The sequence below is a fragment of the Chrysoperla carnea genome, chromosome 3 (genome assembly GCF_905475395.1).
Source record: "Chrysoperla carnea chromosome 3, inChrCarn1.1, whole genome shotgun sequence".
Classification (NCBI taxonomy): Eukaryota; Metazoa; Arthropoda; class Insecta; order Neuroptera; family Chrysopidae; genus Chrysoperla; species Chrysoperla carnea.
In genome coordinates, this window is record NC_058339.1 from 8,908,588 (window position 1) to 8,928,678 (window position 20,091).

Genomic DNA, 20,091 nt, shown 5'->3' on the forward strand with positions numbered 1-20,091 from the left:
AAATACGCCAGCTTTCAAAATATGCTTAATTGATCAAATGAATATTTTGACAAAAAATTAAAATTGCAACTTTTTAAATTCTTTTTAACTTTTATTAATTGAACTAGGTTTCTAAACAATTCGTCGGAAAAAACCAACACAAATGAAACACGTTGCTATGAGCAACCAATCATTCGATAAACCTCCGTAAATAAACTGTCTAGTTTTTCATCATCTATACAGTTAAAATAAAAAATGAAATTAAAACAAAGTGAATATTTTAAAATCAATATATTAATACTTGTTAAATATATTTTTAATTAATAAATAAATACTGAAAAAAAAAAATCGATTAAATTATTATTTATTTTATATTAATTATTTATTGAACATTTTTAAATCAATTATTATAATATTGTTATGGGTTACTGGGTTAATATTATAAAAAAAATATTTTATCGTTTTATTAAACAACTTGCGTTCATTTAATATTAAAAATAAAATAAAAAGTTACTGATAAATAAAAAATATTTTTGTTCAATTCATTATGATTTTGTGTAGAATCGTTGGTATTCGACCGTTTGTTTATTCAAATAATTATATTTTATTACAGGTAATTTTTAAATATTTTACAATTAATTATTGTTTCTTTTATTTTTAATTAGTAGTTTTATTTGTAATATTTTTTTATATAGGTACCTAGGTCATTGGGTTAATGTTATTTTATAGAAAACTTTTATTGGTATAGGCTTTTGTTTACATCGAGAAATTGTGTAAAAAACGTTCTAACTATAATCAATGATCTTTTGTATTTATTATTCATGTTTTTGTATTAAACTTTTACATACAAACTCAACCGTAAAAGTCTCTCGATTATAATTGACGTTTTTTATTATGATACAAATGGCGTAAACTATATATAATTTGTATACAAGAGTTTAATAAACAAACACAAATATGAATAAACATGATAATCTTTTAGGTATTTTTTAATATTTTGTAAATTTTTTCCAGGATGAATTCCAACCATATAGCTTAGACACCAGCCGTGTATGGGCAATTGATCCATCACTTCATCCAGTTCGCTCATCATTTTCAAGTGGTATGCAAAAATTAAATATTTCAATTAATTTCACAAGTCAACACAAATTTTGTCCGAGAAGCATGAGTTTACATTTTGAAAGGTTTTTGATGTGCTGAATACGAATCTGAGCGCAAAATTGTTTCAGCACGTCACGTTTGCGAGGAATTAATATGGAAGAACCTTGTTTTCTCCCTAAATTCGAAGTAACGATTCACCAGTGATTAATTTTGTCTCACAAAAACATTTACATTATCAGAAAATACCATTCATTCCTCTACAAAAGCCATTTTGAATTTTTCCGAAATCTTTTCCAGGAAATATAAGAAATAGGTAATATATCAGCAGAATTAATTAATTATACCTAAATATTTATATTAGTAGTACTACAATGTGTATTTTAACTATAATAAATATAATATGATTTCTAGAAGAACAAGAAAGATATCGGAAAAATTCAAAAAGTATTTTAAAGGAAGAAGAAAGGAAAACGAAGGCTTCCAATTTCCATATGAGAAAAAAAAGTTACATAGTGACAAAATTTCAAATAAAACCGAAAAACAGATTTTTCCCATTTTAGATAAATATAATTCAAAAACCTTATGTATTAGTAAAATTCCAAAGTCGAATTTGAATTCAGCACTCCAAAAACTAAATGTTCTGTGACATCAATGTGGCAATGAAATAATATCAATGAAAAATAATATATAATATATATGTTACCTTGAATATGATTATTTTCCGGTTGAAAAGGTTATTATAATTAAGGAAAATACCAAAAATAGTATTTTTTCGTTGGAATTAAATTCTTTTGTTAATTCTAAGATTAAATGATAATAGTATAAAAAGTAACATATGGTTTTCTAGAAATAATACACCGAATGAATTGAAATTTAATAGTTGTTGAAATATTTAATAATCATTCAAGTTAGTCAACGGACTGTTTCTCTCATAATATAAAGTACCTATGTGAACAAATATGGTGGGAGCGCAAATAAATCATAGCATATAGTAATAAATATACTGTTGGACGATTTAACTGCGTTTCCACCAATAACTTACTGATTCAATGTATAAACATATTAGTTACTAAAATTAATACCTCATGTAAATGCGACTCTCATGGTTCACATATTCAGGGTCTTAGATTATGAAAATACCTTTCTATAATTTCCTAAAACACTGCAATATTAATTGTAGTATTGAAACAGAGATTTGTAGCTAAGGCGTTAAATACTTTCTCTATGCAAATGGACTGAGACTAATACTTGGTATGTTTACCCGAAAAAATATAAAGAACTCGTAATAAATCCTAGTTTTTAGTCAATAAATGCTTTTAAAAATATTACGTTTACATTTTAAAAAAAACTTTTATCAATATTCCTCAAGTTTTAAGCTTTATAATCATAGAACTTTCTCAGTCTCATTATTTAATAATAAAAATGAAAAATCTGGGTATAGTCAAAAATAAACGCTAAACTTAAACCATTCCATAAACCATTAAAGTATTATTTCTATAACATTACATGTGATTCACATTGAATGTTATAGTTATAACACTTAGAATGATAAAACACGTACATTTTTTTTGATAAAGAGTGAAAATAAAAAATAATAAAACTTTCATAGTCGGTTTTCACAAAAAACGTGTACAAGAGTAATTAATTGATTTAAAATTTTGGGTATCACTCTCATTTTTAACCCACGAACCAAAAAAAAGGGTGTTATAAGTTTAACCGCTCTGTGTGTGTGTGTCTGCCTATGGCACCGTAGCGCCTAAACGGATGAACCGATTTGGATTTTTTTGTTTCGTTTGAAAGGTAATTTAATGGGGAGTGTTCTTAACTATGTTTCAATTTCGAGTTTAGGATTCCGTACCCCGAATAACTAAAAAATAGGCTATGATCCTCAAAATCGGTTCAGTTTGGAGAATGCTCTAAGGAAAAAGGTAATTTAATGGAGAGTATTCTTACATACGTTTCAAGTGCGAATGTAGTCTTCCGTACTCGAAAAATTTCTCGGGGGTTTTTTAAATTGTTATAAATTTTACTTGTTACGATATCCAAATACCTTATATATTTAGTGAGGAGACAATTTGAAGGCACAGTCAGAGTTTCAACAAATCGATTTCTACTCTGTAGTTCTAACCGAGGCCTTCTCGAAAATCAGCCATTAGATAACTTGCTTAGAAAGTTTGAAATATAACAAAATACTGTTTTCATTATCCAACAAATTATTTCTTGTACAATTTTTAAAAACATTTATTAATATTTTATTTTTAATGCTGCTACGTGTATATCTAATTAATACACTTAAATCGAAATAAATAGTCTTTCTTTGATACAAAGTGATATATTCTATACACACGCGAAAAACGAATTTATTATTAAATTATATTTTAGACATTTTTATTTAATAATTAATGAATATTACTCACAATGTACAGTACTCACAATAGTAATTAAAATTTTTATTGCAGGACCAATAAAACCAATTTATATTGTGAAAAATAACAACAACTCGTCACATGAGCAGCATCAACAAACACAAAGAAGTTTCCCACCTCTCAATAAGGAGAGAACTAATAGCAGTGCAGAGACTCAAAATCCACCGTCAAATTCAACAAGATATTATAGTAAATCACCTTTTTCAACAGCTAACAGCAGTTATAGCTCTTCAGGGTCCACAGGTAAGATGTAATACAGAATTTAGAAAGGTGGAATATATAAAAAAAAAGTCTTTAATAGCGCGATTGTTCCAGATTTGAAAACTCTCTTTGTTATTTTTTGTTGTAAATTTAATTATTTTTATTTATCTTTCAGATTCTCCGGTTAGAAAGCAGAATCCTAGACGGGACCGGTTTTCAGGAATTCCAGTTCCTGCTCATCGTGGTGGTGGTACAACATATTATCATCAAACATCAAATCAGTCACATCATCATTCATCCAGGTAATTAATATTAAAATTTAATCATCCGCATTGATTCAGAAAATTTTTTCCCAATTTTTTAACTTTATGACGTCATCAGAATCAAAAAATTTGAGTTTGCACTATCACATCCTAATTTTATCCAATTTTGATAAACCAAGTATGTAATCCTACTAAATTTGGGTCATGCTTTTCAAATTTGTGATCAAAATTAACCTAACTCTAATAGGTTAATTGAATGGGGAGTCTTGGTCTCGAAATTAAGCACATAAGTGATAGCTAGCAAAAAACTGACATCACAGGTGAAAAGATTGACCCAAAATTAGTGGGTTTCAAAAAAAACCCCAGTAAGATCGAATCAAATTTGCCTGTGCTATCAAAATAATCGAATTTTTTAACTTGATGACGTCATCAGAATTCAAAAATCTAATTTTGCTCTATCACCATATTATGATATTTATAATATTGTAAATTAATGAGCGCCTCTTACATAATTCTTTACTAACTTTTTGTTTTGGGCCTTAAGTTCTGTTGCGCCGATGGCGAGTGTGTCCTTTGCCACGCCCTAGTTACTGACCTGGGTAGGTCTTCATTTATCTGCAAAATTCTTGTTAGATCTAAATTATGACATCATTGATGACATTTGAAATAAAAACCTTGAGCTATATTGAGCTGATATTGATTTTACAACATAACAACATTAACAATAATGATAATAATAAAATAAAAACATTCGTTTTAGTTGATATAAATATTTAATTTGACGATGAACTTTTTAATAATGTGTTATACTTTATGAAATATTAACTACCATACACTAGACAATATAATACTATTGCACCAACTAGATACCAAGGAATAGCACAATACTTGCAGACGATACGCGGTGGACTTACTAAGTAGGCTTTCAAGTTTTGGTAGAAATCAATCGCTCAGAGTTAGGGGGGGGGATTTGTTATAAACAAATTAGTTGTTTTATATACGGCTATAGTTCCATTTTATTCTACATAAAAAACAAATATTTTCTTTTTTTATTCGTCTTGATACGACCAACAGAACCAGAGGTATGGTTAATATTATAAACAAAAGGATCCGTAAAATTGGCCAGTAAATAAAATTTTTGTACTTTAAGGTACTCATTTTAAAGGTATGAGTCTATATTTAAATGTTATGCACATAAAAATACGTTTTATGCAATATCAACGAAGCTAGCACGATTGTAATTATTAAGTTTATTCATTTTTCCGGCCCGCTATTTGTTTATAAATCGAAAGCGAGCTCTTAGCGAAAGAAAATCACACATAATTGTATATGAGCCTAGGAGTTATACTAATATCCACCACGGGTAGGTGTAAATTATTTCAATGCTTACTCACTGCATGAAATACTTGTAAGCAAAAAAATATTACTTTAATTCTGATTACTTTTTAAAATCAATATATCTAACTATTATATTATATTATCGAATTTATAAATTTGTATGGTTATACATTCTCATTATTTTTACTATCATATGCAATATAACACTAACCTTCAACCCTAAAATTTTTACAGAAGAGTTTCATCTTTTAACCATGTATTACTTCCAATTTCGGCCCATAAGCCCGAAATAGCGAAAAATCGAAAATAATCAATCAACAGGGACATCAATTTGAATATTTAAATTAATTGTTTCTAAACACTTAGATTAAGACTTACTAAGTCGATTTAAGACTGATTAAGATCACGTGATCAGTCAGTCAGTGAGTGGCATTTCGCTTATACATATATCTAGATTAAATTCAAGATTCCTGCAAGAGTTTTGCAGCAAAGCCAAGACCAAAATTTTCGATTCAGGTGATATATTACTGTAAAAAATTCATTTCGATCATTATCTTTTTTCTTTTCTAAGAATTGGTTAAAACATACAATACATATGTAACCATATGAAAGTTAGAAGAGTATTGTAACACTTCGAATTGTTTTTAACCTTGAACGTGAATTGTAAATATCATAAAAATAGAAGACTACACCTTCAAAGGTACATTAGAATTACCTGTACCTTACAAACACGCTTACAATTAGTCCAATCAAATTATAATGTTATTTTACAAAAGGTACATATTGAGAGAGGTAACTGTGATATAAACGTACATATGTCTGTTTCTAGAAACAACTCGAAACAATCTGCGATGCAATATTTCGAGCACGCCATCGATCACAAAGTTCTCTATGAATTATTATATTATGAACGAGCGCTCGAAGGATGATGCATAGTTTGCTTACACATAGAATAATAGTTAATTGCGTTTACAAAATTACCATACGTCTATGGCCTCATTAAAAATTTCTTTAGAAAAAATGTCAATTTGATACAATATTCGCCATCTCTGCTTTTGGCTAAGGGGAAAAGTTGCAAATTTAGATGAAGCTTGAAACTTATAAGAAGTGATACTAGCTTTTCTATAAAATACATTTAAAGTAATGATATGAATGGCATTTTTGTGTTATTTCTTCTGCAAGTGATTTTCTCTAAATCTTTAGACATCAATATATCAAAAACTATGGTATATATCGAAAAATTTTACTCATAATTTTCGGCAAACTTTTCCAAGTTCTAACAGAATCTACCCTCAAATTTTAAAAGTAAGTCATAAATATTTCCATACACTCATTTTTTTGTGAACGTCCTTAAGGAAAACGTGAACGTCCTCTAAATCATACTAACGGCGTTTCGATTTTGAAACGTTCGGTTATTCAATGAATTAAAATATAATGTGTATATGTATTTTCTATTTTACCTATATTGCCGATTTCCTTCTGTAATATCTGAATTAACTGTATTAAATTTTACTACCTATGTAATATCATAATCAAAACATGTTTACAATTGAATTTTTTATTTTCACCGTAGGTATAATTATATACGACGTAGCTAAGGAGACTGACTATATTGTAACGAAGTAGCAGTTGTTATTAACATGTGTTTTCATGTAGCATTCTGCATATATATTGATTATTTTTTTCCACTTTGGAGAAAATACCTATTATACCTAATTAAATGTCTTTACGTAATATTTTTAATATTTTTATATTATTACCTTCGAATTTGGCACGTGTCTTTATATTTATCCTGGCATTTAAAAAAAAACAAAAAACGAAGGCTATGAAAATTTTCAAATAAAATATATATTACCATTTTGAAAATTTTGATAAACCAAGTATGTAATCCTACTATATTTGGGTCATACTTTTCAAATTTGTGATCAAAATTAATCTAGCTATAGTAGGTTTCAAGAATGTGGAGTCTTGGTCCCGGAATAAAGTATATAAGTGATAGCTAGCAAAAAACTGACATCACAGACGAAAAGAATGACCCAAAATTCCAATAAGATCGGATCTTTGCCTGTGCTATCATAAAAACCATATTTTTTAACTTTATGACGTCATCAGAATCCAAAAAATTTAATTTTGATCTATCACATCCAAATTTTATTCAATTTTAATAAACCAAGTATGTAATCCCACTAAATTTGGGTTACTATTTTTAAATTTGCGTTCAAAATTATTGTAGCTCTAACATATATATTTAACTAATCTATAAATTTAACACTCTCAGGAGTTTTAAAAAATTAACCTGCTTATAAAGGGCATTAGTGAGAATGCATATACACGATTTAAGGATTTTCCTAAGAAAACGTGCTTTTTTTGTCTTACTCGAGGAACGTCCCTATTGCGAGTGAAGTCAAGTATAAAACCTAGTCTTTTATTCTAACTAAGGTCATTTTAGGATCAGTAAACTGTTAAAGTAATTTTATTATTAATAGGTATCAACTATACACATGCCCTCATATGCATATGTAAAATTTTAACCTTCAAGAACCTTGAAATAAGAGGAACGAACTTTATGAATGAATTACCTACGTTTAATAAGTTTTTATTGCTGTCATTCATAAAAATTATATTTTTGTAACATTATTGGTATAATTTATAATTCTGTCGGATTTCTAATTGAGTATTTACAAAGGTGGTACATCGAACGTTGAACTTGTAAGTTCAAAATCTTCAAATATATAAATTGAACCTTGAATACAATTAATCGACACTAGTTGAAACTGTCAGAGAAAAATTAAAAAAAATTAAAAAATGAATTTTTTATTTGAATGTATTCGAAAATATAATTTATGTACAGGGTGTCCCGCGACTCGATGGACATAGCTTAAGAGAGTATTCTTTGGACAATTTTATAGCCCATATTTGAATTTGCAAAATGCCATGGATCGCATATTGTCCATTGATTCTTGTTCGGTTAAAAGCTTAATAGATTAATATTCCGCATGTGACCAGAAACCTTTTTGCTCCAATTTTTGTATATTCCCCCTTCCACAGAAACAGACCAACGTCAATTTTGTGAAACAAGTTTCGAATAGATCGCCTTACTATAGTAAATCGTTGGAAATTTTGAGCCAATGCCTACAAGTCTAATATATTTTATCTAGGAAGTATAAAGTCAGTTATATCTATTCTAATATTATTCAAATATAAAGTCTAATCTTATTTTAAAACAAAACCATTTAAGATTTATAATCGTATATAAGCAATTTATTTATATAGGGTAAAGTATTGCACCTGGGTGGCATTGTACCTTAAAGTTTTTTGAAAATAAATTGCTATCTACGAGAAATCAGCTACATGTAAACAAAGTTTAATTTCCTTAAATTGAGTAACTCAGAAAATGATTTCCAAATTGAAAAAACAAAAAACTTTTCCTTTTATTATTTAGTTATGAAATGTTAATCAAATATTAATTCTCATTTAATCTAGTTATTAGTGTGTATTTATTACGCCATGTTTAAGTTTTATACGTAACATTGAATATTGAGGAGGTAAAGTTCGAAAAGACGCACGCATACGCATAGTTATGTACACTGCCATTATTTTGTCCTCTAAGAAAGAAATTTGTGCTCTAAACTTTTTTTCGTTTTTCACAAGACCACTAGTTGAAACCACCTGCAAATTTTCAACTCTCTATGTTTTATAGTATTGCAGAAAATTGACGCCAAAGTTTTGTCTTAATTTGTACCCTCGTGGGTAAAAAATGATGTTAACGAAATCATCATTTATTTCCATGCGTTACAAACTAAAATTAGTATACCTTGAAATATATTTCATATATACAGGGTAAAATAAACATAATTGTAAATTTTGATCCAAGATACAAAACTCTTCCATTTATGTAAAGTTTTTATATTATAGTAATTATTATTATATTTTTAACCTAAATTTAGTTTATATATATATATATATATATATATATATATATATATATATATATATATATATATATATATATATATATAAGTGGTTGACCAGAAGTCATTGTTTCTTTAAGAAATGCTTGCGTGAATTTTATATCTGATTCTTAGATGGAAAACTTTTGCTATTAAATAACAAAAAACAATTTAGCTCATACACCCTAACTAAATTAACGTCTATTAATTTTAAAGGAAATAGTTTTTAATATTCTTCCAATAATCACACGAAGTAGTACCCTACTAGAAAAAATTTCTTTAAAACAAAATAATATAAACTTATTTACAAGTTTTTATACCCTGTATATAGGAAATTACGAAAAAAATTTTGGTATAGAGGTGTTCACAAAATCACCTGATTAATCTATTTCCGTTTATTCGTCTATCTGCCCTTCTGTCTGTCATCACGATTACTCAAAAATGAAAAGTCATATCAAGTTGAAATTTTTATATCGTGCTTGGGCTACCATAATTGTGTTGGTTTTTTAAGCTCTTATAATTTATAAAACAGAACGAGAAGTTTCGTTCGACACCCGATAGGAATTATGTTCCTTACGTGTCTTTCTACATTATAAATGTAGCGCTTACTTTTTTATTTACAAGTAGTGTAGTCATTTGGTAGTTTGGCCTGGAAAGTTTGCGGGGAGTTTTGAAAATAGGTGATTTTATAGATTTTGAGGTGCTTTTTTTGAATTTCCACTTTGCTGCCTTGTATCTTTGCCGCTCGCGTCGCCATATTGGAAAAATGACGTCGAAAAATAGTTTTTTGACAGCATCTTCTTTCCAAGTCATTTTCCGAGTCAAAGTTTATATTGAACATAAGAAGGTAAAAAAGTGTTGCTTTTTGAATTTTCACCCAAGGATATGAAACCCTAAATTCTCACTTGAATCATAGCTAAGAATACTCTTCATTCAATTGCCTTTCAAACAAAACCAAAAAAATCAAAATCGGTTCATCAGTTTATGCGCTACAATGCCACAGACAGATAGACTCACACAGATAGCGGTCAAATTTATAAGATTCCTTTTTTTTAGTTCGGGGGTTAAAAATAAATTGAGTTACCCCTGTATAAATTCTAAAGATATTATAAGAGATAAGCTTTAGCGTTATAGCCACTTGTACTAACGTACCATTCAAATGAAAATGACGCCACTTTTTTTTATTTCATTTACCACCCATGATTATATGCGGGGAAAAACACAACCTACAACCCTTTTCTACATACAAAACTCATATGGTATGTATGTATCGTACCCACTCACATGTCGACGTATACCTTATACCTCCTACAAGTACCTAGAAAAAATAGTTTAGCTACCTCAATCGTGTTGAATAAATCGTGTTTGTTGGTAGTTTATTATCGGTGGTCAGTCCTTACACATTAATGTACAACTAATAATCTATATACATATATATTATTACGTTGTCATACGCTGGCTACATCGTGACGACAAGGCAAACGGTGGTATTCGAACTGAGTGTTCTTTATCGAAATCAATTGTAGAAACATTTGTGTTGGTTTCTATTCAATATTAAACGCACCGATATTGTATGAAGCTTTAAAAGCTAAAATTCTTAATTTAGAAATATGCTGGGCTTTGAAACAAAAAATCAGTTTTGAATTTTCGTCATGTGTGTTAAATGTAATCTAGAATGGTACATGACATTCGAAATATCATGACGTATGCATGACTAAATTCTTGGAAATTTTTTTAAGTACTTAAATATGTTCAGTGGCCTAATATTTTTTATAAAATCAAAATAAACTTAATTGTACTAAAAAAGTGAACCTCTTTCTATAGTGTTACCTTGTGTATAGTGTTACCTTCCAAGTTATCCTGTTAAGCAATATTTGAATGAATCTCCTTAAAAATATGATTGATGTGCAACAGTTTTTTAATCGATCGAATCATGAATCAAAAAAGCTCGAATTCAATAAAAAACAAACGTTTTATAAAAGAAACAATTATAATAATATTATCACTTGTTCAACGATGTTTTGTTGTCCTTGTATGTTTCGCCGTGGTAAAGTTGGAAGTGTGGAAGCAACAACACCAATACGTATTGAATCGGATACGGTGTTAAAAATACAATTAACGCCACAAAATGAACCGTAAATTACTTTTTTATAATATTTTTTTTTTGTATTATTTAACAAATGAAAATATGAACTAACATAGTTAATTGTTTAATTATCCTGTATTTACTACAGTATCAATGGTTGACAGTTTTGAATTTTTAAGAATTTTTTTATCTTCATATGTACCAACAAAATTTTGGTACAGGTGTTCATAAAATCACCTAATTTGTCACCGTTTTCGGTGTCCGCCTGTCTATCACATCCAAATTTTTATCCAATTTTGATAAACTAAGTATGTAATGCTACTAAATTTGGGCCATACTTTTCAAATTTGTGGTTAAAATTAACCTAGCTCTAATAGCTTTCAAGAATATGGAGTCCTGGTCCCGGAATTAGGCACATAAGAGATAGCTAGCGAAAAACTGACATCGCAGCTGAAAAGAATGACCCAAACTTAGTGGATTTCAAAAAAAATTCCAATAAGATAGGATCAAATTTGCCTGTGTTATCAAGAAAATCAAATTTTTTAACTTTATGACGTCATCAGAATCCAAAAAATTTAATTTTGCTCTATCACATCCAAATTTTATCCAATTTTTGATAAACTAAGTATGTAATCCTACTAAATTTAGGTCATACTTTTCAAATTTGTAGTCAAAATTAACCTAGCTCTAATAGGTTTCAAGAAAGTGGGGTCATGGTCCTGGAATTAAGCACATAAGTAATAGCTAGCGAAAAACTGATATGGCTTCTGAAAAGAATGCCCCAAAATTAGTGGATTTCAAAAAAAATTCCAATAAGATAGGATCAAATTTGCCAATGATATCAAGAAAATCAAATTTTTTAACTTTATGACGTCATCAGAATCCAAAAAATTTAATTTTGCTCTATCACATCCAAATTTTATCCGATTTTGATAAACTAAGTATATAATCCTACAAAATTTGGGCCATATTTTTCAAATTTGTGGTCAAAAATAACCTAGCTCCAATAGGTTTCAAGCATATGGAGTCCTGGTCCCGGAATTAATTCCATTGAGTCGGTGGCGGGTGCCTCCATTGCCACGCCCTAGTTACGGACCTGCTAATCACGCATGAAAAATATTTAGCTTGCGATTTCTGTATTGAAATTTGAAACATTTAAAAAATCCTAGCCATAGATATTTCCGTCTTTGGCCTTAATTAGTTTTAAGTCTCGAATAAATATAATAAAAACTACATTATTTATATAGAAACTGCATACATTAAACTGTAATTAGGACCATTAACATTAGAAAACATTTACTAAACATTTCAAACAGCTAATCAATAAAAGAATATCTTTTTGTTTACAACTAGGAAAAGTAGTTTATAAACATAGCAAACACTGACCAACTTCTTGACCCAAATTAAGAATGGATAGAAAGAAATAGTTCTGTATAATCTAATCAATTATTAGGTATAATTTAATTGACCTCACTTTGAACTAGATAAAGATAGCATATGTCAATTGTACCGCAGACATTATGGTTGACCCTATTTTTAAAACATTAAAAACTCATTATTGAATTATGATTAATTATTCTTTTCCGTAAATCTATATATGTTTAATATTTCTATTGTGTTATTTTTTTAGCATTATAATTTCAAGCTTTTTCAAGGTAAAACTTGTTGAACAATTTCAGTTATAATAAATCATAAGCAGGAAGCACTGACTACTTTTTCTAACACTAAAGACACTGTTTTCTTACACTGGCAGAGGTCAGAAAGGGAAACCACTCCAATATCGGATGTTTACCTAATATCGGAAGATCAAATATCTCATTAAATTTATCAGTGGCATTATATTGTCTAATTAACGCATTAAAAGCTAATCGTCGGATATGGCGGCTGTGGATGTCACAGCTTGCTGTTTAAAAAAAACCTCTTATCAAATTAAATTAGTTCCCGTGGGAAAACTTCCAACTATAATTTAATGGAAGATAATGATTTTCCGTTTACTTATTATGCCAACTATCTACTGACAAAAGCTCAACTTTGGTCAATTTGTACATTTTAGAATTATTTCATAGTCATAGTATGTGGCTTGTCAGACTTGTTGACATACTGTATGATATTAATTACTTATATTTTATATGGTATTACCATGGATATATACTATAATTACTACAAACGTGGGTATTACACCTGTAGTAAACAGTAGGTACATTGCACTCTCACCAACTGACAGGTCACATATTAATACGTCATCAACAGGGAGCGCCAAAAGGACTGCGTTAAAACATGTTTTCATTTTGTTTACAGAAATAAAATCCCAAGTGCTCCTGTGATATCATCAGAAAGACAAAATGATTTACAATCCGGTTATATTCGTCACACAATCTCATCTGGATCAGATTTACAACATTTTTATAACACACCACCTGCTGAATCATATCTTCCACCAATTGAACTTACTGATAAACATAAATCGTCTGCTTCCATTTCATCGTCACATACAGACTCAATTGATGATCAAGATCAAGATACATACGTACCAGATTCACCTATAACAATCAGTTCTCGATCAAGATCAGCTGCATCGAATTCTTATTTAAATAAAGATACACCAGAAGATGTTAGTACGTCAGCATATGTAACATCTGAACGATCTACGAGTTTTGAAAGTAGTCCAGCGAAAAGTGAAAAGAAAATTGTGTCCGATTCAGATTTCGATATAGAAGATACAAATGTTCAAGTGCAAGATGAAGATGCGGGCAGTGTTAGTGGCGGATATAAATCAGCATCCTCAACAAATTTATCAAACTATGAAAATGATTCAGGTTCAAATTATTTTCCTAGTTATTATAATATATGCATTAGACAAAGAAAAGTGTAGCTTAACTCATCAGCACTCGCGTCAAGATTTCAGTAATCTTTAGCCACGTGATGAGAGATTTTCCCACGCATTCTGCACATACGTCAAATTTTTTTTAACTGTAGTAAAATTTCAAAATTTAAACTGAGTGTGCGCAAAATGCTCATAACGCGAGTATTGACTAATTAAGCTAACAGAAAACTAATTCATTTTTTGTTACAGGTATTGTAATTGAAGTGACAAGTCCTGATATTGAAATAATTGAACGAAAAAGTGTCAACTCCGCGCCTGCTCAGCAAACATCTACGGAACCCATTATTGAAAACAGTGTCGAAGATTTATCGAATACAGCTTTGAATTCAAGTACTAAATCACTGCCTGGTTCCATTATAAGTTTAGAAAAAGTTCCAAAAGTTGTTGAATTACCACCATCCAAACCCCACAACTATTTATTAAAACGACAAAAATTAAATGCAAAACAGACTGTTGGAAGATTACTAAATGGATCATCACATAGATCACAAAATACTGCTATTAAATCTTCACAAGTGTGTCCATTTCCTGATACTTTGAAGCCTTTTGATAAACCAAAAGAAGCATTTAATATGACGATGAACCAACTTGATAATACAGATTGGGAAGTTACAGTTTCAGGGTTGCAAAATCTGGTACGATTAATACGATTTCATCCTGATTTAATTGAAAATCAAATGCATCCTGTAGCTGTATCACTTGGTCGACAAATTAAAAATTTACGTTCACAAGTAGCTCGCTCTGCTTGTATGGCTGCTGTGGAATTGTTTAGTGTGCCTAAACGAGCTTTAGAAATCGTAAGTAATCACTTATAATCTAAAATTTGTTACATATCGTCTGCTAAACCGTTGATAACGTAAAAGGACTAGTTTTTTGATAAATTATTTCCGAAATATTTTAAAGTAGACTAAATTTACTACAATATAAGACGAGATTCTGTAGGTAGATCCAATACTTTCCGAGATAAAGCCTTTCAAAATTTATCGACGTAATTTTATTCAAATAAAATCGGTAGTTCTGATTTTTAGCAAACTTGTTTAAGATGTTGTCCCAATGAACAATCCAAGTTTGTTAAGAATCGAGAAAATCCATGAAAATTTCGGCGTTTTTTCTGATTTTGGCGACTGATTGCAGGCAAAAGAAATTCAACATATTTTTTCATATATTTTAGGAAATGGAAGAAATTGCTGCACCTTTATTACATCGAACAGCTGACACAAATAAATTTTTACGGGGTGATGCGAATGCAGCTTTGACTAGTATGTGCACAAACATGCCACCTTCAAAAGTCATTAATATTTTAGCGGCTCGAGGTGCAATGCATCATAATGCTGTAGTTAGATGTGCAACAGCTCGACATATTTGTTCGATCGTTGAACGATTAGGCTATGAAAAAATTTTTCAACTTCCACGAGAAACTAGAGATCGCCTTATTATAACGTCTGCAAATTTATTAACGGAAGGAAGTCTGGAAACTAGGTATTTATTTTTAATTTATTCTAAAATATTGCGTCCGCCGGTATGTCGGTATGTCTGTTACCAAGCTGGAGCTTTCAATTTTCAACCGATTTTTCTCAAACTCGGTACATAGGTTCAGTTTGGTCATAATTCCAGATGATTTTTTCGTTTTTTCCCTAAACCTTTTTTTAAGGGTACTTCCCTCTAGGCCAAAATAGGCTTTTTGGGGTTTTCTCAAAAACGGCTCTAACGATTTCGATTAAACTGGGCACAATTCTAGACCATAAGGTGTTCCTAGGATTGGTATAAGCCACATATCCGGGAAAATTCGAGAAGGTTCACACCCTAGGGAAAACCTTTTTTTTTGGGGTTTTCTCAAAAATGGCTCTAACGATTTCGATTAAACTTGACACAAGGCTAGACCTTAAGGTGTTCCTAGAATTAGTATAGGCTACATATCCAGGAAAATTCGAGAAGGCTCACACCCTTGGGAAAACCATAAAAACATTTAATAATTTGAAAGCAACCAAATCTATGTGAGAATTGGGATCTTAATTTTATAATATAATAAAGTCTTGTCCGATTTTTCAGACCGTTTATTATTATTATTAATAATTTGTTAACTTTTTTTTACAGGAACCATGCAAAACAAATATTTAAGAATCTAATGCATCACTATAATTACCAAAAAGTAATCTTAGATGTAGTACCTGCTAGCACAATGAGACATATTAGTAAAACATTAAAGAGTATTAAATAAATACATAATTTTAATTATTAAGTAGAATATTGCTTTAATTATTTGTGATAATTACTGTTATAGTCCTTGTTGTACCACAATTTAGTTGAGTCCAGTGGGCAGGAATCATCCAGGCTGGGCGATCAAACTTTTTTGCATCATGTTATGCCGTAAATTTTAGTTCAGTTGGTTAAGGCATAACCAATTCCGTCCGCGGTATGCTTAGGGTAGCGGGTTCGATTCCCGCCGTCGCAACAAAATTAATTTAATTAATAGTTGTGATGGGCTGGTGTAGTGCATGGTATATGCATGAAGGAGGTGCACTCGGCTTCTGAAATTGAGGAGCTGATAAATGAAATTATAAGTGGAAAGGTGGTAAAACACATATATGGTATCACAATGGGCAGCCTAAGTGTGTTCTTCGTGGACAGCCAATATAACCTAACCTAGCCTAACCTAGGCCATAAATTTAATTCAATAATTCATTTTCTGGTGTCTTGTTATAGTCGAAATAAACAACTACGCCCAAATTCAATAATGCAGTTTTTCTTTTTCTTATTACGCTGATAGTTTAATGAATTTTGTGGGAAAAGAACTGAATAATCAAATGGTACAACAAGAACTATATATTTACTGAAATATTTTTAAAAAAAACTGTTATTGCTAAACCTATTTACAAAAAATATTTATTTACAAATAATATAATTTAAAAATTGTTATTATTCAGTTAAAATTTTTATGAATTCATTATTTAATTAAATAATTATTATATATTTATTAAAATTGTATGTAAATATAAATGAAAACCATAAAATTATTGTTTCTATATATTTCAAATAAATAATGCTAAATAAGATTCTTTTTTCTTTATTGAAGCCCACTCAATTTTCTACGATTTTTAAGGTGTCAAGCAACGGACATTCTTTTCTATCGAGTGTTGGACAAAATGATTTTTCCATTCGTTATTCGTCCTAAATTTCCTTCTGGAATGACAAACAAACAGGTAACCAACAATTATAAGCATATCCGAGAAAAGAAACGCCCAAATTTACGAGAAATTTTGTAGGATTTGGACAAGCTCGAAAATTTAATTTTTAGCCTCGTTTTTCAGAATTACATGAAGTCTTTTTTCCGTGAAATATTCCAAAAAGGCTAGGATAGCTTTACTTAGTTCAAAAAATTTGACTGTTTCTGTGTAGGTGGAGAGAGTATGAAATAATTGGAGTAATAGGGTTTCTGGCAACATGTGGAATATTATAGTATATTACCCACCTAGGGAGCAAAAGTAAAGAATGTCTCAGATCTCATGTTCATCTGATGACAACATGTGGTCGAAGACATTCTTCACTTGCTCCCGTGCTGTGTATACTATTTTTATCCCTGACGGGAGCAGAAAGCGGCAATATCGTTTTGCACATCGGGACGAAAGTTGAGACTTTCTGCGTGAGCGTGAGAAAAAGTCTTTCCAGCATGAAAGCACTTGTCGATAAATTTGGCCTTTTTTCATAAGCTCAAAATAATGTTAGCTGTGAGATCCCGAATTCCTCGATTTCGATGGTCAAAGCATGTAAAACTCATTATCCTAAAGGCTAAAAATAGCCTCCCAGCTATTTTTTACGATATAGAAAATTCTCTCGAAAGAAATGAAAAAAAAAGTAAGAGAGTTGAAAGCAAATAGCACCACGATGCTTTGTTTTCGATATTTTTTGTTTTTTCTGGGCGTGAATCTTCAAAATTGGGAACTTAGGCATGTTTTAAATGGTCAAAATTTCTGGAACTTGAGATTTAAGAGTAAGTCCTATTATTAGTCTATGAGAAAAAAATTCGTCTGCCGAAAAATGGGTTTTACTATACTTAGCTGTAGCATAGAAACTGCAAATACCATGCTGGTAATACCTTAATCTATAAGCTTTGCTGACCAAGACTACAAAAAACTGACGCTACCTTTCGTCATATATTCACTGTAAATAATTACCTAAGTTAAATTAAAAATAGTTTTATTTTCACTCAATATTTCTATTTATTATCTCTTATAATTATATACATTTTCAAAAACAAATATAAAAAAACTTAGGCCATAACCAATGAGAAGTATCATTCCAGGTACTTGTAATGAACTTATTGTCAATGGTTCTATTGATGTATCTGGATGACCAACCATTGATTGCGTAGATAAGTAATCATTTAACCATTTTGCAGGTAATCCTGATGCATAAACATATAACAAGTTCTGAGAAACATTCTTTAATAGAGGATGCCCTTTTTGGACATAATAAGTACTGAAATATGTAACAAGATTTAATTTCGGTACAGTATACAACCGTTGCTTATGTGTTCTCGGATCTTGAGTTTGTTTCTGCATATCGATAATTATTGATGATATTGATACGATCGTTATATTTTTATCATTTACCACGTTCATGATGTCATCCTTTAAGTTAGTGTGTTTACTTAATTCAAATCTTTTTAAATACTTATCACGTATGTAGGGCACAAAAGCACCATGTATTAATATCGTTAAACTAGATTCATTAATATCTTTATATGAACTGATTTTATTTTCATAAAGTGGAGCTGTTAAAAAGCTACCTAATTTACCTTGATAAGCTACAGATATAATTAAACCATAATAGACCCACACAATAAATACTATTCGATGTGACCACAGCCTTGGTGAGTTACTGACACCTAAGCCTAAAAAATGAATGAATTATCAAAACATTATTTCACAGGTCTGCAAAAAAAAATTTTTTGCCAGCTGCATAAGATATTTTTAATAAATTATATGTTTTAGAATGCGCTGATTTCAGAAGTGATGGTCATTTTTTTCTATCACGTAAGGTTTTATTGCAAATTAAAATACAAAAAATTGGTAAAAGCACTCGTTTGTTAAAAATTATACAGTAGCCTGCAAGCATAATGACATCCCATCTTCCTTGGTACCGTCTCTCGATATCGCGGACATCCTGGTAAAACCGCTCCCCCTGTTCTTCACTGTAAGCTCCCAAATTTTCAGGAAAATATTCTATGTGGGAGGGTAAAAAATAGATCTTCAGGCTTATCTTGCAGCCCTGAGCTTCGTATGCTGCTAGTTGAACAATGGTTTTGTAGTCAGGATCCTTAGTATTTCCCATAAACTTTTGCACTACATCCTTGAACGATACCTGAGCTTCTTTTTCCTTCTCAATCATACTTTCCACAAAGAAGGTGTCAGTTAAAATCCTTCTTATGTCGAGGCCAGTGAAAACTCCTTATTTCAACTTTGCTTCTGACAGCTTCGAGAATTTTGTACATAGATATTTAAAACAGTCTCCACCCTCTTGCAGAGGTTTTACAAATTGTTTCATCAACCCCAATTTGATATGGAAAGATGGCAATAAAACTTTTTCTGGCGGCACCAAAGTAGTATTGATAACATTTTTCTCCCCAGGTTAGAAAAGTTTCTCGGGGTGGCCAATCACTTTTAGTCCAGTGCTGTTTTCTGGCTCTACTATCCCAAAAGCATAAGAAGCATGGATATTTAGTATAGAATGCCTGCTGATCCAAAAGCATCGTAAGTATTTTGAAGTCCCCACAAACCATCCATTGATGGTCCTGATATTTGATTCTTTCCAAATTATGATAGTTAGTTTTCTTCCATATGCACAAAATAACCCATTGGAAGCG

The 20,091-nt window shown here is 30.3% G+C and overlaps 1 protein-coding gene across 1 annotated transcript in view; it reads left to right on the forward strand.

The window, feature by feature from the left end:
- LOC123295835 (TOG array regulator of axonemal microtubules protein 1) overlaps positions 1-16,626 on the forward strand; it is a 55,680-nt gene extending 39,054 nt beyond the window's left edge. Inside the window, exons 11-17 of the mRNA XM_044877297.1 lie at positions 994-1,081; positions 3,540-3,749; positions 3,883-4,009; positions 13,643-14,160; positions 14,418-15,025; positions 15,400-15,707; positions 16,323-16,626. Coding sequence (XP_044733232.1) covers positions 994-1,081; positions 3,540-3,749; positions 3,883-4,009; positions 13,643-14,160; positions 14,418-15,025; positions 15,400-15,707; positions 16,323-16,446 — 1,983 coding nt within the window. The 3' untranslated portion in view covers positions 16,447-16,626. The remainder of the gene's footprint in view (positions 1-993; positions 1,082-3,539; positions 3,750-3,882; positions 4,010-13,642; positions 14,161-14,417; positions 15,026-15,399; positions 15,708-16,322) is intronic.
- Positions 16,627-20,091: the final 3,465 nt, after the last annotated feature.